Source organism: Pleuronectes platessa, chromosome 6 (assembly GCF_947347685.1).
Source record: "Pleuronectes platessa chromosome 6, fPlePla1.1, whole genome shotgun sequence".
Lineage (NCBI taxonomy): Eukaryota > Metazoa > Chordata > Actinopteri > Pleuronectiformes > Pleuronectidae > Pleuronectes > Pleuronectes platessa.
The window spans coordinates 19,799,847-19,823,490 of NC_070631.1; the positions used below are offsets into that span (position 1 = coordinate 19,799,847).

Here is a 23,644-nt window from a genome sequence, read left to right on the forward strand (position 1 = left end):
CTAATTATAAACCCTAAAACCTTTGCACATCAACGGCAAAATGAATATTTGGGAAATAGACTATGAATTACGACACATCTGACTTTTCACATTAAAAGTGACGAGATTTAATAAATACATTATAAAGATGAATAAAAGCCTCAGAAAAAGATTGATTGAATCAACATCAAGTAATGATGACCAGGTGCTCTTTTTACTTTAAGTTAATGATGATTTAATTAAGGTCCTGACAGTTTGAAGAATCGCTGCAACATTTGGAGCCAAGATCATATTTTTTCTTGAGTATTTAATTTGAGGAAGGTTCCGATTGTTTTTTTGAACAGTCCCAGCTGTGCATGTTTGTTTCAATTTTCTTCGATGAGCTGGGTCCTTATCCTAGTGCAGTTATCCTACACAAAATTAATTGAGCACTGACGAAAGACAAATATATTGAATAAATTGGTACATCACCTTTGATCAGACTAAGTAGTGGAGGAACTTTTTCTACAACTGGTACTATTGCTTCAAGATGTGACCTTGTCAAAAACACACATTTTGGTTGGTTAGATGTGTCCATGTCAGACGAAAAACTCGCTCCGAGAAACTCCATGCTGACGTGAAAGCTTGCATTGATAGAGGTTTAAAAAAAAAAAAGTGTCAAGTGCAAACTGTGCAAATGCTTTAACCCTAAAACCAAATCTTAACCCTCAAACAGCTCAGTAAGGGTCTGAGGAACGAATACATTCGCACACACACGCACACACATGCACACACACGCACACACCAACACATGCAAAAAAACTAATTAAAATTTTTTGAATATAAAGGTACATACACAATTTCGATAACATTTCATCTTTCTGTGGTCCATCAGTTGAATACACTCCTCCAATGACAAATGGCCACAGTGGCCTCAACACTGGGCCAGATTATTCTCTGGAGCCCAATGCTTTCCTTCATTTTACAGTCCGTCCCTTTAGGGATGAGAGCACAAGCCCTTTAACAGCTGCCACCACAATGCAAGGACCATTCGCCTCCAACAAACTAAATGAAGCTTATCTGTTCTTCTTTTTCCTGTCTGCAGATGCCCACATGGTTAACTGTAACTGACAGGTTCTACTATGGACTACCAATTACTTTTATAGTGACTTTACAAAGGGCCTATCTTTTGAGTTTGGTCTATATGAGATGTGTCTTTGGTGAGGATGATAATTAATGTGACAATGCTTTCACTCTGTATCTCTTTCTCATTATGCCGTAACACTGTTGGGCTGGATCTGCAAGTCCAAAGACGGATAACAGTTTGTTATGTGGAGAAAGTGATGGTCACTGTCATCTCTACCTTATGACTTTGTACTATGTGTTCCTTAAACATTTGTTTTATGAAAGTGCTGGTGGACTGGGGCTTATGTAGATGATAAGTGAAGACTCTGCATGGAAAGGCCTCTTCCAGAACAGGCTGGTTCAAAACTATAAGGACTTGCAAATCAAAAGAACAAATTATGATAATTTTATAATTGAGAATATCAAAACAAATGATGTCTTTCACTCCAAAATATAAAAAAAATATAAACGCACTTTTATTTACTGCAAATGGGAAAGAGGAAACAAAGCAAAATTCAATCATATTACCTAAATGAAAAATTTGAAAGTCAGATTAATGAGAAAAGACATATGACATGACTGAAACTATCTTACAGTATTTGTATAATATTTGCAGAGCACAAACTCCAGCATCACCTCCATGGACATGATCAGTAAAACCGTAGTACTTTTTTCGAGTTTCACCAGGTTTTGCATTTTGGCAAATAGTCGTAATAGGCGTTTCAGAAAAAAATATGAATGTAGGGACCTATTCTCTGTGCATGCAGCCACAAACCTCTGGCCTATTTTGATCAAAATACTGTAATCAGCTGGATTTTAGCTGCAATTGAGAGGGTGAGTTTGAAATAGAATCTAATTTATACCAAATTTAAAAGGAGTAGAAGAATGAAATCGGCAACAAAATAAGATAATAGAATTTAAAAAAGAGGACATAGTTAGCATGCTCTGAACCCAGCTCTTTTACCTTCTGTTACCTTTAGTATAAGTTTGAAATGTAAACGTTGAACCACCTTGGGCCACTCTCAGATCCGACTGGGGGGGGGTGCTGTCCTCTCATGGATCTGGCTTTGCCTCCTTTTCAGAACTTGACCCCAGAACTGCAGGAAGAAGCCAGATGTCTAGATCCTCACAGACCTATTTAAGATTAGTTATATAAAAGGGAGGCTGTATTCTCCCTGATTTTCAAGTTGTGCTGCCCCAATAGAGTAAGTGTCAGACGGCTACCACCCCTAAAATGAAGTAATAGAAGAGTCTCGGGAAGTGCCCTTTGCAGATTATGTAGCCAAAAAAGGAGGAAGGAGAGAGATAGATGAATGCATTAATTAATAAATGGACACACTAGAAAAGTCCTAATTCAATAAGAAGTTTGCCATTAAACCTGCTCACTCCTGAGAGAATAACCCGACTGCCAGCGCCAGCCTCAGGACAGTGACCCTTTAGGTCCCATGGGGCAGAGAGGTCTTTGTTCTGATTATGATTGGTCTGCCACTCTTATTGATTCGGATTAGAATTAATTTTTATTTTAATATTATATAACATTATCTCTAGAACAGCAGCAGCAATATCTGCAAGCCCAAAGTCACAGCCAGGGTCCAAAATTAACCCTCTGGTCCATCTGCCAATAGCAACACCGAAGTAGCAACTTGCCAATGGTGATTGCCCTTTTTATGTCATTCTTCATTGTTATAGGGGTGGGTACTAATTTTGGGCCCTGGTCAAAGTATTAACTAATATCGCCCAGAAATGAATGTAAAATATGTAGAGGAAGTGCTGTATTCACAGGTGAAATGTTCACCAGGACACTCCAATAGAGATGCTTTAATAAAATTACAGCAGTTAGTTACATACGCATCCCTTTACCCAATTAAATACAAACAATGGAGTTTGGTACAAGTAAGCCTTGCCTCTCCACTCACACTGAGGTAAGTGACATGTTAGCGTGAATAATTTTCTCATTTGCACGTTCACAGTTTTTTTCTTGTCATTTTTTAAATGTACTTTGAAGCTCTTCACAACCAGCCCAAGTTACGGGGATTAGTTAAGTGTTCCAGAGTTTTCGAACTTCAGCGGTATGATGACATCATCACGTCTGCGGAAGGTGTTAATATATGCAGAAGCCAGCTTGATTGCAGCTTTTAATTAAAAGCTGTGTGTATTTCTGGTGTATGTAATGAGTGTGCGAGAGAGAGTGAGAGACAGACAGAGAAGAAGTGTGTGTGTGATCTGTGTGTGACCTTTAAAAGTGTGACTCCAGCTGGATTGTCATCAAGCTGTCTCTGAAGTGATGCTGACACCTCACCTGCCACCTCTGTCTGTGTGTCTGTGCGTGTGTGCGTGCGTGCGTGCGTGCGTGCGTTTGTGTAATGAGAAGATAGACAGAAGGAAGAGAGAAGTGTTTGACTCCACCCTAGCGTGTCTTCGCCTAAATTGGTATTGAGGCAGAAATGCAGTGACAAAGATGAGAAGGAATGGGTTGGTGGACTAATGTACAGTGCAGCATGAGACAAATCCTTTATTCTGGCGGCTGGTCTGACTTACAGTCTTCACATAATCTCCCTTTAAGTATTTCTATTTTTAGTCCCGCAAACGATCACAGAACGTGGGGTCTTCTTTCTGTCCACTTTCCCTTATATAATGCATCCGGTGCCCTAGTTGATGTGCTTTTCAAGTGAACTACTGGTGGAGTTACCTTTAATGCCATTCACTGCAAACTTTAATGAGCACCAGGCTAATTTCAACCATGGTTCTAACCTCCCAAAATACACCCTGACCTCCAGTTTAAAAATGTAACTCAATTCACTTTAAGGGTTTCCTTTATGTGTCTGCTCTCCCAAAGTTTGAGACCCTACTTCACCTCAAGTGACCTCTACCTGCAACTCATCTATGCATCACCAAATAAATCTATTATTCTTGAAAAGAGTGTTGAGATCTTGTCAAGAATTATGTAACATCTTGCCTTGTGATCAAAAGACAGGGGAGAACAGAAGAGGAGGAGAGGAGCAGGCGAGGACCGTTGCCACGCCGCAGGCAGAACAAAATGCCTTAGGCTGATTTAATGAATGGAGAAAGACTCTGGAAACAAAGCTGCAGGAAGTTTTCATTTGTCCTTAAAGAGGAAAAACTGGGACTGCCCCGGTGGACATGGCACTACAAAGTAGACAAAGAAGGTTGAACATTTCCAAAATAGTCGGGATCTCGCACGTTGTTCTCCAAGGACGCTGAGTTTGGCAGCACCTTTAGATGTGCCGACCCAGTGCCTTCACCTTATCATAATTAGGCCTGTAACTGGTGTAACTGCTGCCGTGCAAAGGCGCAGGGTTTAAAGCACTTGGCTCACATCAAATATTCATGAAATGCAGGTCTTCATGATAACTGACGATCCGTTGATTAGATGAAATAGACTGCGACTGGTTATAGACTCTATAAGTCAGTCAGGACAGAAAATGCACAGTGGTTGAATGAGAAAAGATAAATTCGACAACGTTAAAAGTCTTAAGAGACTTTTTATCTGTTTTTATCATAACGTAAACTTTATCGATTCCTTGCAGGGAAATTGAAGTGCCAGAATCAAGTGTCATTTGTTGATTGGCTCAGGCCTGCATCATGTACTGCCAGTGCACTTGTTATGTGCTATAAATCTAGCACCTGCGTTTATGTTTCAGTAACACTGACGAAAAGTAATAGTTTTTTTCAGGATGAAAGCATAGCATGTATGGGACAAATTATCTGGGGTCCTAGTATATGGAGATACAGATAGATAATAGATGAATCTATAATATGGCCCCGCTCCTGCTCCACGTCTCCTCACCCTCACAGCACCACCTGCGGTTGAGTAGCCTTATCCATCTACTGAGTCCCACCCATAAGTTCACAGGACTGGTTTCCGATACGTCTTTTACACCAAAATTAGAAGGCATATTTGGTTTATTTAAACACGTGTGAACACACTGAAAAAAAGGCTTATTTTTCATTCCCAGTTGAGGAATGAAAAGAGCAGCTTCCTTTTTCTTTTTTTTTTAGCTCGATGCGTCAAGCTTAACGTCACGGCAACTGAGAAGCTCTCTCACCTCACTCTGTCTGACGAATTCGTACGTTCACTTGGGTGACACGTCTCCAACACTGCCGGTTCGAGCCGAAACCAATTAACACTTGTGTCTGCTGTAGTCACTTATACTGGGAGCCAATTGTTGCAGATGTTAGTTGTTATAACATGAGATGAAGTTCCATCCAAAACTTTTCTTTCTAGACTTTTTTAACTCTTTTCATTTACTCAACTGTGAAGGTGGTAATACTCAGCCATGTGGTTGACTGCTTATTGAGAGTACAACGTTTTTTTGTTCAAGACATGTTTTTGATGATATAAAAGGCACGAGGTGGACATGTTGACTTGTTTAGGAACTTGATTTTTACCAGCGGTAGACTTTGAGCTCCTGACACTAAATTGAACAAAGCATGAAAGCAAGTAAAACATAAAAACACTGCATGACCCCTCCTGGACTGCCAAATAACAAACAGGCCTTTTCAGACCAGACAAAAATGCTTCCCCTAATCATCCTCTATATCCACTATATCAAAGCTGATCCCTAATCATCTTGAATATAGTGCTGCTGGTTTCTGACAAACTCATTATGAAAGATGAGCACGTCTGAGATTGATTTTGGTTTCTAATTTTGATGTCAAAGGATACAGCTGGTGTTATTCATCTTTGTGTATTATCCTCAACAAATCACATAAAACGACCAGAGAGGGGAGACAGAAAGTACTAACACATCGTTACTTCTTGTCCCTTCATAGAATTTGTTGATAATAAGAGAATGTAATTACACCAGCCTTATCCTGTACGCTTATTATATTGCATGTCTGTTGATAATCATCTCTGAACTAGACCCAGCGCTAAGGGTTTCTTCCCAGTTGAACCGACTGAGCCACAACACATGTCGTTCTCGAATGCCCAGTGGAACGTGTTTCTCTTATAGGAAGAGGCATAGGAAGGCAGCAGTATGAGTGGGTTTCACTCGTATTTTGGGTTGTGAATTATGGGAATGTTTCAGCAGTAGGGCAACAGTGATTTATCGGTGGGAGCGCTGTGCCAGTTAAAATCTGTTAAGGTGTAGGGGAGTGGGAGGATGAGAGTGGCATGCTAATGATGCTGCTAGTGTTTCTTGCCATGGATGACTCACCCTCAATATGGGGGATATAACATCCACTGTGTGGGTAGCGGCGCACACAAACACAGAAATGCACACGCGCATGTTCATTTGCAGATTTACAAAAAATCAGGAATGTCGATGCCTGAAAAGTCTGGGGAAATGTTATTGGACCATTTATTCCCAGTATGATCATGGTCAAGGACAGTAAAACATGAAATTAGTGGTGTAACTCTGTGTCCTGACTGTTGACAGAAAGCGAATAACCAGCCAGCATCTTCCATATAACTCTGTGAGTTATATGTGAAGGACACAGAAACTCAGAGAAGCAATTTTCTCTGTGTTTGCTGCTTTTCAGAGGTAAGAGGGAAATGGATGAGTTGTGTAACTCACTTGGTAATTGGCTTATTTAAACTCATGCTGGTCCTGCTTTCTCTTTGTCACACTCTCTTGCTCTTTATCTCTCACACACTCACACAAACCAAGTCGTAACCCTCAAACAGCCCATTTAAAGTGTGTCAGAAAGTGAGGACCGGACAAAATGTCCTCAGTCTGTTGGTTGTGTAGGCTCCAAATGGTCCTCACAAAGACACCTGTACATGTACACACAAACACACACCATTGAGAAGACAGTTGCCATCTGCAGAGTTATTATTACTACATACAACAGCCTACACACTAATTTTTCAATGTAGCGACATGACAAGATTTACTGACCAATAGCAACAGTTTTATCAATGTCACACAGAAAAGGAAATCTACTTTGTTAAAAATATGAACCACCAAAACCAGGTGTTAGTTTTTATAACCTGTTATAGCAACTTTTGCCTGCACGACTGAACAGCTGAATAGTAAAGGGAAATTACAATCCTGCAGGCAACAGCAAATTAATTTACCATGACAGAGGTTACCTCTGCTGGCCAACCACAAATCAATGATGGTCTGGCTCTTTCAGTTTAATGTCATGTTTTTATGAAATTGCCTTGACTTCCTCATTGTACACTGTAGATGTGAAAAACATTGAAAAATTTCCTTCAAAAATGTTTTCCTTCCAACGTTATGGAAGCAGTGAATGTGTATTGAATTGATACTTTAACCCTATTGACTTCATTGCAATAAAATATTATGTTCTGTTTTTTTTTAGCTCTGGTGGATATGATATTCTAGTCGGATTGATTTACTTGTAGTTCGTTCTGTTTATAATTGCTGCCTGTGTTTGCCCTGAGCAAAACTGTGAAAATAAAACCCCTAGAATTGAAACAAATAAATGATTTCCTGCACACAAGGTTTGCGTGCACTCACTAAAATAAGCAGCTACATGCGGCTGGGCAAACAGATCTAACAGATAATCAAATATAATGTGAGATAATGTGGATAATCAAAAATGAGGGGGAACATCATCACTCATACTGTCAAGATAAAAAAAGAAAAGATGTAATTAGGATGGTGTGAATTATTTTGGTGATAATATATTTCGGCTGAACTCTGCTTTGGCAGCTCAGTCAGTTCCTCTATCTAATGAAAATGACAACTTTTCCTCTCACTGTGTTATTCATGTTCAGCTAAAAATGTGCATTTGAATTTGCTTTTACTTCTCCCTCCTCTGAGTTCTTCTTTCCTCCAATGTATTGGTAAGGCATCAATTAGCTTTACGCCGTCTAAACCCACATCTTCGTTCACTCATCACGAGATACGCAATAAATATTCAAACTGTTTGCTTTAAAATAAGTGGTAAATTTAGATGACGCAAACTTTAGTTCTGGGAAATTAAAGTAATCCTTCTCCGTGATGTGGCCCTGCTTCCTCCTGTTTCCACCTCCTCCCTCTGGACAAAAATGAAGTTGAAATATCCCAGAGTTGGAGCCAGAGCAGGCAGAGTTGCATTCGAGGGAAGGAGCGTTGGTATCGAGATCCTGCCAATACATGCACTCAACCAATTAGTATAGCATCAAATAAACTAAATAAAACCAAACCTACTGGAAAATGAGCATTTAGACACATCAGTGTGATAAGAACTAACTAAAATGACGGATTAGAAAAATAAAAGATTAGTACTCTGACTGCTTAATCTGGTCCATGTCACATCTACTAACATGGAGGAGGCGGGATTTTCCAGCTATACTGCAGCCAGCTTCTTCTTTGGGGAGCTGTTCCCTCGTTGGGATGTTTGAGCATGTGTAAAACATGTCCGCAGTTAAAGTGAGATGCACAAATAACGTGGTGCAAAGACATCAAAGTACACTAGGTAGCAAAACGGAGGGATTTCATGCACGACTTTTTATCAGTGATAAACTCTAACGGCTGAAGAGCATCTCACACACTTTAAACACACTTACCTTTCTGATGGTTGAACTGGCAGGGCACTGGCCCGACAGTCGATTCTGTCACCTTCTGTGGTTACAAGCGACACTGAATATGGCCTAGAAGAGACTGTCTGAAATTGTGTGTTGTTATCCCCTTACTCAAACTATGATGGTGCCTTCCGCCACTCTAATAGGGGCGGCTTTGACTGCAGGGACTCCGAACAGCTACTTCATATCACTTCTTTCTTCCCATGTGGTCAGATGACTCATCGTACAAAGTTTTTCTTTGCGATGCAAACCTGTCTTTTTGGTGACCAAAGGCTGATATAGAGGTTTCTCCAACTTTGAACTGAAACAAAAAAGTATTGTGGAGACTTTATGGCATGTGAATGGTCAATGATCAACCTCTGCCAAGGAGGTAATGTTTTTGTCCGTGCTTGTTTGTTTATCAGGATTATGTGAAATCCTGCCTAATCAACTTTTTGAAAGAAAGACATTTTGTGGAGGGGTGGAGCCTGACCCAATGACAATTTTATTATACTCTGGTGTGAATCAAGATATCAAGGTTGGCCTTTTTTAAACATTTTCGTGGATTTCTCAAAGAATACTTCATGGATCTTGATGGCAAAAATCTGACTTGTTTATGGGGACTGATATTAATCAGTGTGTGCAGTTTTCTACGCAGATCCAAATAAAACTCAAGAACTAGTGAATATATACAGTGCCTTGCATAAGTATTCACCCCCTTTGGACTTTTCTACATTTTGTCATGGTATAACCACAGATTAAAATGTATTTCATCGTGAGTTTATGTAATGGACCAACACAAAATAGTGCATCATTTGGAAGTGGGGGGAAATATTACATGGATTTCACAATTATTTACAAATAAAAATCTGAAAAGTGTTGAGTGCATATGTATTCACACCCTTTACTGTGAAACCCCGAACAAAGATCTGGTGCGACCAATTGCATTCACAAGTCACATTTGCAAGTCACATAATTAGTAAATAGGGTCCACCTGTCTGCAATTTAATCTCAGTATAAATACACCTGTTCTGTGACGGACTCAGAGTTTGTTGGAGATCATTACTGAACAAACAGCATCATGAAGACCAAGGAGCTCACCAAACAGGTCAGGGATAAAGTTGTGGAGAAATATGAAGCAGGGTTAGGTTATAAAAAAATATCCAGAGCTTTGAACATCTCTCTGAGCACCATAAAATCCATCATAAGAAAATGGAAGGAATATGGCACAACCGCAAACCTACCAAGAGGAGGCCGTCCACCCAAACTGAAGAGTCGGACAAGGAGAAAATTAATCAGAGAAGCAACCAGAAGGCCCATGGTTACTCTGGAGGAGTTGCAGAGATCCACAGATGAGGTGGGAGAATCTGTCCACAGGACAACTATTAGTCGTCTACTCCACAAATCTGGCCTTTATGGAAGAGTGGCAAGAAGAAAGCCATTGTTGAAAGGGATCCATAAAAAATCCCGTTTGGAGTTTGCCAGAAGCCATGTGGGAGACACAGCAAACATGTGGAAGAAGGTGCTCTGGTCAGATGAGACCAAAATTGAACTTTTTGGCCTCAATGCAAAACGCTATGTGTGGCGAAAACCCAACACTGCCCATCACCCTGAGCACACCATCCCAACAGTGAAACATGGTGGTGGTAGCATCATGCTGTGGGGATGCTTCTCTTCAGCAGGTACAGGGAAACTGGTCAGAATAGAGGGAAAGATGGATGGAGCCAAATACAGGGAAATCCTTGAAGAAAATCTGATGCAGTCTGCAAAAGACTTGAGACTGGGGCGGAGGTTCATCTTCCAGCAGGACAATGACCCTAAACATACAGCCAGAGCTACAAAGGAATGGTTTGGATTAAAGAATGTTAATGTCTTAAAATGGCCCAGTCAAAGCCCAGACCTCAATCCAATAGAGAATCTATGGCAAGACTTGAAGATTGCGGTTCACAGACGGTCTCCATCCAATCTGACTGAGCTTCATCTTTTTTGCCAAGAAGAATGGACAAACCTTTCCATCTCTAGATGTGCAAAGCTGGTAGAGACATACCCCAAAAGACTTGCAGCTGTAATTGCAGCGAAAGGGGGTTCTACCAAGTATTGACACAGGGGGGTGAATACTTATGCACCCAACAGATGTCAACTTTTTTGTTCTCATTATTGTTTGTGTCACAATAAAATTTATTTTGCACCTCCAAAGTACTATGCATGTTTTGTTGATCAAACGGGAAAAAGTTTATTTAAGTCTATTTGAATTCCAGTAAGTAACAGTACATAATGGGAAAAAGTCCAAGGGGGGTGAATACTTATGCAAGGCACTGTATGTGGTTTACTGAGGGGACTATTGAGCCTTGGCAAAGGTATGCTCTCTCAGGAGTTGAGCTGATCTTTGTAATATGGTTTTGATCAATAAATTAAAGGTCTAGACCATGCTATGTGTAGTATACAATATGCTGGAAAATACCAGACAGTTTTTATCGCATTTCCCCTAGCCTAGACCAAGGCAACAATTTTTAAATAGTTTCTAAATCGTTTTGTCCAAAACCAAAAAATATGGTTGCCACTTCTTCTTGTGACATTTAATAAAATATTGGTATTAAGTAAGAGTTTTCAGACGACCGTGTTTGAACGTCTAGTCTTTTTGTTCATCATTGCCACTAAACCTTGTCACAACTGTTCCTGTCACGACAGTGATTAATAGGGTCAAGACATATTTGCTGTCTCGAGCTTCCTATATCAGAGAGTTAGCTGTCATCCTTCCAGCTCAAAGAAATAACCATTAGAATCTAATTTATCCTCTAAAGATTTTCACAAATTTTTCTCAAACTTGCACAATGAGGCAGCTGCTGCTAACTTTCCATTTCTCTCGCAACTGCTATTATTTCTAAATTTGCTCTTAATGATTTTCTTTGTTTTGTCAGAAGTTCCATTTTATTCAAATGACAGTCTCCCCAACTAAATCAATGTTGCTTACTAATATGTCATCTTCACGACTCTGTCTCCCACCACCTCCCCCTGTGGTTGAACTAGTACATTTAATCTAAGAGAATTTTTGTTGTTAATATTTGACAATGTTAATACCATATTCAGGTGCGAAAACTCAAGTCAGGAAATAATCTCCCACCTTTATACTTTGTCATCTTGTTCCAGATATTATATTATATTGGATATTTTTGGATTTATTTTTAAAAAAAAGAAGGAAAAAACTACGTGTGACTGAGATATACCATTCATGTTGAATGCAGTCAAATACAAACTACAACATATTTTGTAAATATATTCTTTGGCTTGCTCTTCATGCGCTAATGCCTGTATTAGATCTGTAGTCGCCAACCTGTCGATCGCCATGAGTCTTCACTGTCGATCCCCGTAACTCTCAGGACTCACAGGCTGCGGTTGTTCCGCAGATCAGCTGAGGGTCAGTTTGTCTGTTACTGGCGGGGGAGCTACTGGTGTATCGACTGCATTTCCTTCGATACATGTTGGATTTTGTACTAAACTAAATGTCAGGACGCTACGGTATCAAGACGTGCATCTTCCAGTCTTGGGATAACAATCAAAGCCCCCCCTTAGAGCAAATTAATGGATTGAGAAAGTGAAATGCTGGAGTGGTTTGTTAATGTGTTGTTAATGTGTTAGTGACATAGACAGTTAAACATTGTGGTTCACAGCAGAATAAACAGAGAAAATTATCTTTCGCCTGAATTGTTATGTTTATCTGTTGAATTTATGTCACAAAGATAAATGGTGGCAACCATTTCTGTGTGCGTTTCAAAATAAAATCACTCCTGCGTTTCTGTTGACCGAATCCATTCTTTTGTTTAAAAATTGTATTTTATTGTGAAATAATAGCAGGAGCGGAAGATGCACAGCTTCATACTGTATAGTACTGGTATTTATTTGAGTACATAGGTTGTTCGTACAAGGAAATGTACGATTTATGGCCATATTCAAGGCAAAGCATATAAAAACATAGTGCTGCTGTCGCTGCAAAACATATTGTTGAACTTAGGCTGTAAATATGAATTGATAATAATGTCAATATTGTCCATTAAATAGATAAAGTTGCATATCTGCTTTTCTTTGTGTATATTTATGTTTGTACATTCAGCCTTTAACAGACAAACAAAAACATTGTAAATATGACACTTCCTAAGTGGGTATTTTGAAAGATATCAGGATGGTAGATCTCAGCTGACGTTTGGAATTAAAAAGTGATTTTTGGCTAGAAAAAGGTTGGTTACCACTGCAAAAGATGCATGATCATTTATGGATATTGTTGTTGCACTGGCTTTGATACATATATCTTTTTTTTTCTTTTTTTCCTCCGCTAGGAAATGAATGGTTAAGCACAATGTTTTGTTTCCCTTTAAAGACGCCCACACTAGGGTAACTTGTCTAATTGAGAGACAAAAAAAAACCCACCACCAACTCTTCCCCTTCAATGTCCTGCTTTTGTTTACTGTGTTAACAAAGATGTAAAACAAACCGCCTCCAAGAGCATGCAAATTAGTTTCATTCTGCCTCCCTCTTCTTTTTCCTGTAATGATACAAACAACATTTAGGCATATTAGCTTCGAAGAAATCCAGCTTTTTCTAACCTCTGTGTCAAGGGTACAATCTGCTTTTTGGGCATGTGGATTGCTTATACTGCTGATGCTTGGTTTAGTGATTTTTGAAGCAATATCTTGCGAAACATGACAAATATGACAGAAGAGCAGGAGAAAACCAGCTTATTTGTGTGTGGAAAAAAAGAAAGACACACCCTCGTGTCACCAGTGCGCTCATCACTCAGAGAAGTCCCTCTTCAATGACTCTGGAAATGGAGTATAATTTAACTTGGGGGCCATTTCATTGTTCCCTGTAAGCTTCTTAGCTCTAAAATATTCATATTTCAGGCGAGGGAGGAAGAAATCTGTGACGGCAGCAGACAGAGGCGAGGGGGAGAAGAAAGAGGCTAGTGAGCGAGAGAGGTGGAGAGGAAGAGAAACTGACAGAGTGAGAAAAAGGAGCAATAAAATAAATGAAAGGGAAACTCAGAGGACGGGAGTGAGGAGAGGGATGCAGAGAACAGAGAGCAGCACTTTAACTGATGTTCTCCTATAAACAACTTTCTCCCTGTCTTTCTTTTCTTTTCCTTCTGAAACACTTCATAGCAGACCTGTCCAACATCAGACAAAGCCACCTCTCTGTCATCTTGCTGCATCGGAACCCAAAAAGTAGAGTAGACAGATTGTGTAGGACACAGTCGTAATTATAATCGAGATGTCGTTGGAAGCAGTTATTTACAGATATCCTGTAGTGTGCTGCTGCTCTCTGAAAAGGATAACTTTTTTTGAATATAGGTCATTTAAAGAAAATGTAATGATTTGCTAAGAAGACTGCACATAGCTCATTTATCCCAGTTGTATTAAATGCATTTAGCCCTAAAATAATCTCAAGATAATCTGTGTCCAAGATACTCCAAGATATGTAAACTATGGAGAATAAAAGGAAAAAACTAAATGAAAATGGGAAATGTTTAAGTATCGTACATTATGGCACAAATTATTTTCAAGAAAACAACAACGATAAATAAAGAAAAGTTGAGATGAAGAAGTATTGACTTGAAAGATGTCTTGTGAGAAGAGAAGACAGATGTTTGATGACCCATATGCATGAGTAATTGTTCAGGTTTCCAGGCTACGTGAGATCAAGATCTCAAGAGAGACCTCTGAGAATTATATATAATGCACACATGATAACAAGAAAACTCAGTCACACAATGTACTCCTTTAACTGTAATATGTAAATATGAATATGTAAATACGGGAAAAAACATGTTTGTGTCTATTTTCTAAATAGTCTGTTTTTATATAGGACAGTTTCAGGTTTATTTTTTCGTTTCTTATCCACAACAACTATTCTCAAGCGTGTGCCGCTCACTATAGGGATTAAATGTATGCTCTTTATTTTTCTCTGGTGATTACTAATTGTGCCACTTGTCACGATGCATGCATTGTCGATGTGGTTGAGTCCCCGCATTCAGACGTTTGATGTGCTCTCCTCTGTTAGGGTCTTAGTCTTAAGACTTTAGTCTTGGCACTCGTTGGGCAAATGTTAATTGAATGGAGCCTCAGCCTACATGTGATCCAGCTGGAGGACGGTTACGTAACACTCCCAAAGCCAAATGAGAGCTGACGTGATTCAAAACAATCTATACATAGAGCGTTGCATTAGTGAGTCACTCTTAAAAGGTAAATAAAAAGGTCAACTTAAACAAAAGACAGTGTAAACACAAAATACAGCAGGTGATGAAACAAGAGGTTTGACTGGTTTTAGCCTCTTGAGGAAGCATTTGGGGTTATGATGAGATCCCTAATCTTCAATCCACATCATTAAAGACAAATATGATACATTGCTTAGCACATATCTGCCATTGCATGTAAGTTAGAGGATAAACAAGGAGACAGATAGAGGGATGCAGTCCGTCAGTACAGAGATGTAACGTGAGGAGAGCAGCAGTGAGCAGCAGTGTATGTGGGATGCACAGTAACCAGGCAATCTGGGCTGCTGCTCCTGCTACTGCTGTTTTAAAAAAAAAAAAAAAAAAAGAGCTGAATTGATATGCTAATATGATTGAGAAGGTGTGGGTGGATATGGAGAAGGTTTTAAGCGGTGAGAGGGAGGGAAAGAGAGGATGACAAGAAAAGAGAGAGGGAAAGAAAGCGAGAGTGGGAGTGAGACATGTGACTGAGAGAGGGAAGTGAGGGAAGTAAAACAAATTGGAAAGAGTGGGACGAGAGGCGAGTTGAGCACGGCTCTGCACAGGGGGGAAAGAGAGTTTACAGTCAATCACTGAACAGTATTCAGTCAGCTCTGCATTAGCAGCAGCAGCTTTGGTGTGGCAGTCTCTACCAGCAGCTGTTGACACATTGATCTGTTTATGAAAACATTAGTGAAGTAGCGCATGCAATACTTTTTGAAAAATGAATGATCATATCTTCCATAAATGTCATGAAAGTGTAATACCGTTACAGCCTATCTGTGCAGTTGTATTTCATTACAACATTGTAGTTGCCATCTGAGATCCAGGAGCACAGACATTGTTAACCTCAACAGGTCACAAACACTAACAGTCATTTAAAAGAGGACAACACTACACTCAGATTGTCTCAACCTTTTTAATAATTAAGTAAAACCAAATGTGAAACCGACAAAATTTGGTAATAAACAAGTAACCAATAAAATTTTTTACCCACACATCAATCTCTGAGCCTATTGGCTATCGTCTGTGAAGGAATTAGCTTCTGGGGGCAAAGGCATCACTTAATTATAATATCTTAATGACCAAGCTAATTTAAATATATGTCTTTTATCATCCTCATCATTTCATGGCAGCTTTAATTATGATGCAATGATTCTCAAAGACATTAGAGCATCTTAAGATGTCTGATTTGCTATATGGTGTGTGGACACCAGTTTTTAAACCATACAGTGAGAAGGAAAGTCATATTTCCAATGGTGAAAATAGACTTTTGAAATGAATGTGGAATCTGTTGTTGGTACTTGTATTGCAGCTCATTCCGGATGTATTGGTATCTGGTTGTTAATAACACCTGTCCTCTTCTCAATGATGCTCAGAAACAGCCTGGACCCGAAGGGACACAGAAGGCAGTTGCCATCCAGGAAAGGAGGCTCCATGTCGGTGTCCACAACGGCTGGTGTTTCCTCGACAAGCCCCAAGTGGTGGTGCTGGAGCCCCTGGCCTCAGGAGGCAGAGGGCGAGCAGACAGCACCTCCAAACAAATCACCCTGGACCGGTGAGCAGAGAAAACCCATACATATGTCTACGGTGGAGCTGTTACTCTAGGTTACATAATTCTGTTGTTAAACAAAAAACCCAGACGTGCAAAAATATTTTCAACAGTGCTTATTTTTAATGATATTTCATCAGCCCCCCAGACACAGGTACTTCTGAGGATAGACAAGCACAAGGGCAGAAAAGTTTATGTAATAAATTCAGCAAAAATACTAGGTTGCAATGAATATGCTTTTCCATATTGCTTGAAAAAGCGAAACATGCACCATTGTATCTTAACATTTGATTACCTGGTGTCCATGCGCTTCATATTTTCTCCCTGCTATACATTGAGTGTTGTTTCCCCCATCACGTGTAGTCAGTGATGGGCAGGTATCATATTGGAGGACAGGAAACATACTGTCCAGGTTTGCTGGCTGAGGCAGCGCTCCACGAGGCAGATGTATCAGCTCAACCCCCAAAAAATTTGATAAACATGCAGGTGTTGTGGATTCATATGCTCCAGTTTTCACAGATACATCAACCATGGGTTTAATTCTGGTGCAGCTGGTTACAGATGAAGTTCAGGGACTTGTAGAGTCTAGTAAGGAGCAGTGAACCCTTTCTGAAGGAAGTCTGCAGTGAACTTGCCTGGTTCAAGTTGAGCTTGAATCCTTTCAGACATGTGGTTGCTCTTTTTCTCCACACATGTGCTGTCAATCTCTTCTGTCTTCTAGGAAGGCACTGATCTGAGTTTTCTCCACCAAGCCATTCTGTTACCTAAACTCAGGGTACTGGTTGATGATGACTACCACTCTGATACATTTTTCATATTTTTAAGGTTTATAACGCGTCTTTTTCTGCGTAATGTCATGCAAGGCTGTACATGCACATACATTCTTAGTTATAATGTGGCTCTATCCTCCCAATACAAAAAAGGCCAAATAAAAGTAAAGTAAAATTGTTATCCAATTTATTGTTCACTGCATAGATCAAACATTATGACTTCATCAAATTCACCGAATCTTGTGAAGTCGCAGACAACCAAATAATCTCTGCAAAAATACATAACGTCTTTAACAGGTTAGCTGGTTAACACACTAATATTTAAAACGCTTTCTTTCAGGAACTAATACATTATGTTCATATCTCGTTTGCGACCTTGTTAGTTGTCCTCTGACCTTGCTCAAATAATAAAAGCTGTATAGCTGATAAGGCCTCCTGTGTCCTAACCCAGCCTCCGCCTCATAAATTACATCCTATCCCAGAACATACGCACTCCCACACTCATAAAACAGCCTCCCAGTACATTCCAGTGCATCTTGGCGCTTCATAACCATTCAAGGAGCTATCACTCCACCCCAACTGCTCCATGAGATATTGGGTGACAATTTCACTTTTGCATTACCATGCATCAGTGATCCTAAATCTAATTTTATTAGATGGATGAGCTTCTTCAGTGAAGTGAATCTGCTTTCAATGAACCAGACTGTTCGGTGTAGAATTACATTGTTAAGACATGCCCCTTTATTTTGAGAAATTTGAAGTATCTGCACTTGGGTCACTGGGGTTTTACTAATTGTAAAAAAGCCCGATCCCCTCCGGTACTTTATTTTTTGTAATGCATTCTTCTCTTGGAATACTACTTGTCAAAATACCCCATCGCACCATGTTAACTCAGTGTCACAGTAAGACGTCTTTCTGTGTGGAGGTTGCATGTTCTCCCTGCGTCTGCACAGGTTTTCTCTGCCTTCCTCCACAGTTCAATGACATGCAGACGTGGTTTAACCAGTTAAGGGTTAGACGCTGAATTGACCGTAGGTGTGAATGATAGTGAATGGTGGTTTGTCTCTGTATGTTGATGCAACATGCTGATGACCTGTCCAGGGTGTACCCCGCCTCACGCCCAATATCAACTGGGATTGGCTCCAGCATCCCACCACGACCCTCAAAGGATAAGCTGTACAGATACTGGATGGATGTAACTTTTGTGAGCGAGCAAACCTCTGACCGTGTTGTTTCGATGAGTTGTCCAGGTGCATCAGTGAGCCATTGAGTGGAAAAGCTTTGGGTGAAAATAATGTTTAGTGTTAGGGTTTGTGGTGGTGTTCGGACCCCAAAGCAGACACGGAGGAGCAGGTAGTGAAAAAGGTAACAGTTTATTGACTATGTAGGCAGGTACAGGCTGGAGCGGCAGGGTGCAGGCTGGCTGGAGGATCCACGGAGAGGCGAGGAGGACAGCCGAGCGAAGAGGCACACGGAGGTTCTGCGTGAAACAAGCAAGAAGCAGGAATTTAATCCACAAAACAAAACGAGACGTGAAGGTCGAGAGCAACAGCGAAACAACTACCATGATATATGGAATAATCTGGCGCCGGCCTGTTGAGCGGACCAGATCTTTATAGAGGGGATGATTGGGATGGAATGCAGGTGCGCCTCGTCCGCTGCAGGGAACCAGCCACGCCCCTAGCGCTCACAGCCTGCCAAGGGAAACAGAGAAGGGGAGGAGGAGAGACGAAAACAAAAAACAACTACACAAATCCTCACAGTACCCCCCCCTCAAGGGACGCCTCCTGGCGGCCTACCCGGTCTATCCGGGAACTGGGCGTAAAAGTCTCGGAGGATGGAGGGATCAAGGATCAATGACCGGGAAATCCACTGTCTCTCCTCCGGCCCATACCCCTCCCAATCCACCAGATATTGGAATCCTCGGCCTCGCCGACGTACATCCAAAATCTTATTAACCGTGTAAGCCGGGTGGTCGTCAATGTTCAGGGTGGGAGGAGGAGGCTCGGCTGGAGGGCACAGAGGACTTGAGGACACTGGCTTGAGGAGGGAAACGTGAAATGTAGGGTGAATTTTTAGAGAAGGGGGAAGCTTAAGTTTAACTGCACAAGGATTAATGATCTGATCTATAACAAACGGTCCAATGAATCTGGGGGTCAATTTACGGGACTCTGTCTGTAGAGGCAGATCACGAGAGGACAACCAAACCTTCTGCCCTGGCCGGTAATCCGGAGCAGGTGTGCGATGGCGGTCGGCGATACGTTGATTGCGGGCAGAGGTCCGGATGAGGGCTGCCCGGGCTTCGCGCCAAACCCGACGAGCGTGTCAAAGATGCCGCGTCAGTCTCCTGGGAGGGAAAGAGCGGAGGCTGATACCCATTAATAGCCATAAACGGGGACATACCTGTGGCGGAGCAGATCAGGGAGTTGTGTGCATATTCGATCCAGGGAAGGTGTGTGGACCACGAAGCCGGGTGTTTCGCTGTCACACAGCGTAGGGCTGCCCCCAGATCCTGGTTAGCCCGTTCTGTCTGGCCATTAGTCTGAGGGTGGTACCCAGAGGAAAGGCTGGCCGACGCCCCCAAAGCCTGGCAGAACGTCTTCCAAGTCCTGGCGGCGAACTGCGGACCCCTGTCAGAGACAATGTCAACTGGGATTCCATGAAGGCGAAAAACGTGAACAACAAGAAGGTTGGCGGTCTCGAGGGCGGACGGCAACTTCACAAGGGGAATGAAATGAGCCGCCTTCGAGAACCGGTCCACGATGGTAAGCACCACTGTCTTTCCTTCGGAGGGAGGAAGGCCCGTGATGAAGTCCACAGCAATGTGCGACCACGGTAGGTGCGGGATGGGTAGGGGGCGCAGCAACCCTGCAGGAGCCTGGTGCGAAGCCTTGCTTCTGGCGCAGACAGAACAGGCTGCGACGAAATCCCTAGTATCAGCAGCCATGGAGGGCCACCAAAAACGCTGTTGGAGTAGGCCCAGGGTCCGACGACAACCAGGATGGCAGGCGATCCGGGAAGAGTGTCCCCACTGAAGGACTGGGGACCTGACCGCCTGGGGAACAAACAGCCGATTTGGTGGAACTCCTGGTGGGGCTGGCTGATCCCTCAGGGCCCCCTGGACCACACCTTCGATCTCCCATCCTGCTGCTTCCACCACACAGGCGGATGGCAAAATGGTGCTCCCGGATGTGTCCTCCACAGGAGATGCAAACTGACGTGACAGCGCATCCGGCTTAATGTTTTTCGACCCCGGTCGGTAAGTGAGCGTAAAGTTGAAACGCCCCAGGAACAACGCCCATCGAGCCTGGCGCGAGTTAAGCCTGCGGGCAGAACGGAGGTAAGACAAATTTTTGTGATCAGACCAAACTATGAATGGGTGAGTGGAACCCTCAAGCCAGTGTCTCCATTCCTGTAGCGCCAGCACGACCGCCAGCAGCTCCCGATTACCCACATCATAATTCTTCTCCGCAGGGGAGAGTTGGCGGGAGAAGAAGGCACAAGGGTGTTGCTTCTGGTCAGAGACGGTGCGTTGGGAGAGCACAGCCCCCACCCCGGAGTCAGAGGCATCCAGCTCCACCACGAACGGAACACTAGGGTCAGGATGAATTAACACAGGTGCAGAGGAAAATAATAATTTAAGACGATCAAAAGCCCCCTCAGCAGCCGGTGACCAAATAAACGGCATCTTAACCGAAGTCAGCTGGGTAAGCGGTGTGGCAACTCGGCTATAGTCCCGGATAAACCTGCGGTAAAAATTGGCAAACCCGAGAAATCGCTGAAGTTGCTTTCTTGATGTCGGAGTGGGCCATTCGGCCACTGCCTTAACCTTGGCAGGGTCGGCTTTGATCTGCCCCTTCTCCACAATAAACCCCAGAAAACTAACCGAGGAGACGTGAAAATCACATTTTTCCGCCTTAACATAGAGTCTATTCTCCAGGAGCCTCTTCAACACAATATTTACATGTTGTTCGTGCTCCTGGAGGTCACGGGAAAAAATCAAAATGTCATCCAGATAAACGAATACAAAACAATTTAACATATCCCTTAACACATCATTTATAAGTGTTTGGAACACAGCTGGGGCATTTGTGAGGCCAAAGGGCATGACCATGTATTCGAAGTGACCCAGGGGAGTGTTAAACCCTGTCTTCCACTCGTCCCCCTCCCTAATCCTCACCAAATGATATGCGTTGCGGAGGTCCAATTTGGTAAAGATAGTTGCTTTGTGAAGGGGACCAAAAGCAGAGTCAATGAGTGGAAGGGGGTATTTGTTCTTTACAGTGATGTCATTAAGACCCCTAAAATCGATGCAGGGGCGAAGTGACTTGTCCTTCTTCTCAACAAAAAAAAATCCTGCCCCTAAAGGTGAAGAAGAGGGGCGAATGAGTCCGGTGGCCAAAGAATCCGTAATATATTTTCCATGGCATCTCTTTCCGGTTTGGACAAATTGTACAGTTTACTGGATGGGTAGGGGGCGCCAGAGATCAAGTCAATGCCGCAGTCATACGGTCTGTGGGGCGGAAGAGACAGAGCTCGATCTTTACAGAATACTTCCCGGAGGTGGTGATAAACAGAAGGAACGAGACTGAGATCAACTGGTTTAGGAGGGGAAGGTGTGGTGGCTAATGTGGAAGGAATGGCAGAACGTAAGCAGTGTGAATGACAAAATAAACTCCAATTCGTAATAGAGACGGTAATCCAGTCTATGTGGGGATTATGCAGTTTTAACCACGGGAGACCCAACACAACTGGGGAACTTGGAGAAGGGATCAAAAAAAAGGAAATAGCCTCATGATGGTTACCGGAAAGTTGCAAAGAAATGGGAATAGTGTGATGAGTGACATGGGCAAGCAGCCTACCATCCAGTGCAAACACCTTCCTTGGGTGAGGAAGGAGCTGAGAGGGGATTCCTGACTGGGCAGCAAAATCAGAGTCAATGAAACTATCATCTGCCCCAGAGTCAACTAAAATAGAAATAGGCAGGGAGGTCTGAGCCCATGAAATGATACCTTTAAGGATAAGGCGGGGAGGCGACGAAACAACAGCTGAATGGCTCACCAATGCTCCTCCCGTGGTTGGTGAGCCCCCCTTTTGGTAGGGACGGGCAGTGTTCCAGCAGGTGTCCGTCCTGCCCACAGTAGACACAGAGTCCGCTGAGACGACGACGTAGACGTTCTCTCGGAGTGAGTCTTGTCCTCCCCAGCTGCATGGGCTCCTCCGTGCTTAGGGGGGGAAGATCGATCCGCGGGGGAATCCTGCTGGAGCCTGCCTGAGGCAGCGGAGAGGGCGCAAACCCCCGATAAAGGGGGTTCATTGTCCGAGTCACGGGAGGGGCGTGGCCAACCCTCCCGGATCTCTCCCTGTGCCACTCGTGAAGACGATTATCTAATCTTATAGATAAAGAAATAAGATCGTCCAGCGAGGTGGTCTCATCACGAGCGGCCAGTTCATCCCTCACTTCATCTCTGAGCCCCCTGAGAAAAACCCCCTGCAGTGCCTTCTCGTCTCACCTGCTCTCTATAGCGAGAATGCGGAAGTCTACTGAGTGCGCCGCCACGGAGTTATTCCCCTGGCGAAGAGACAGGAGCCGGCTACTGGCCTCCCTGCTGCGCAGCGGGTTGTCAAAAATCTTAAGGAATTCCTCAGAGAAGGAGGAAAAAGAAAGACAAGCTGGAGAATTACTGTGGGCGATGGCAACGGCCCAAGCCGCGGCTTTCTCTGACAGGAGACTCATTACAAAAGCAATCCGCGACTTGTCCGTGGAGTAGGTGAACGGCTGTTGATCAAAAACAAGATTGCACTGATAAATAAATTCCCTGCCAGAACCTAACTGTCCCGAAAACCTGGCGGGCGTGGGGATGAATGGCTCCCGGGACTGTGTGGAAAGAGGGCCCGCGGACGCAGCAGGTGGAGGTGTTGGAGCGGGATCCGGAGCTGGAGCAGGAGGGGGAGCTGGGACCGTCAGCGTGGTGAGGTGAGTAGTCAGCTGTTCCATGCGACCCCCGATCTGCGCCACGTTGGAGGTGAGGGTTTGGAGAGTTTCCATCACCTCGTGCAAAGCCTTCTCGTGTATTCCCACACGGGTTCCTTGGGACGTGAGAGCTTGTCGGAACTTCTCCGCGTCTGCGAGGTCCATTTTCTTGGCCAGATTATTCTGTTAGGGTTTGTGGTGGTGTTCGGACCCCAAAGCAGACACGGAGGAGCAGGTAGTGAAAAAGGTAACAGTTTATTGACTGTGTAGGCAGGTACAGGCTGGAGCGGCAGGGTGCAGGCTGGCTGGAGGATCCACGGAGAGGCGAGGAGGACAGCCGAGCGAAGAGGCACACGGAGGTTCTGCGTGAAGCAAGCAAGAAGCAGGAATTTAGTCCACAAAACAAAACGAAACGTGAAGGTCGAGAGCAACAGCGAAACAACTACCATGATATATGGAATAATCTGGCGCCGGCCTGTTGAGCGGACCAGATCTTTATAGAGGGGATGATTGGGATGGAATGCAGGTGCGCCTCGTCCGCTGCAGG

The 23,644-nt window shown here is 43.0% G+C and overlaps 1 protein-coding gene and 1 long non-coding RNA gene across 2 annotated transcripts in view; one reads left to right on the forward strand and one right to left on the reverse strand.

The window, feature by feature from the left end:
* nphp4 (nephronophthisis 4) overlaps positions 1–23,644 on the forward strand; it is a 161,149-nt gene that overhangs the window by 37,889 nt on the left and 99,616 nt on the right. The window contains exon 7 of the mRNA XM_053425872.1: positions 16,181–16,359. Within this exon, the coding sequence (XP_053281847.1) occupies positions 16,181–16,359 (179 nt within the window). The remainder of the gene's footprint in view (positions 1–16,180; positions 16,360–23,644) is intronic.
* On the reverse strand, positions 23,334–23,601 carry LOC128443119 (uncharacterized). The gene is made up of 2 exons (XR_008338948.1): positions 23,544–23,601; positions 23,334–23,459 (listed from the first exon to the last, which is right to left on the reverse strand). It is a non-coding gene; the product is annotated as an uncharacterized LOC128443119 (long non-coding RNA).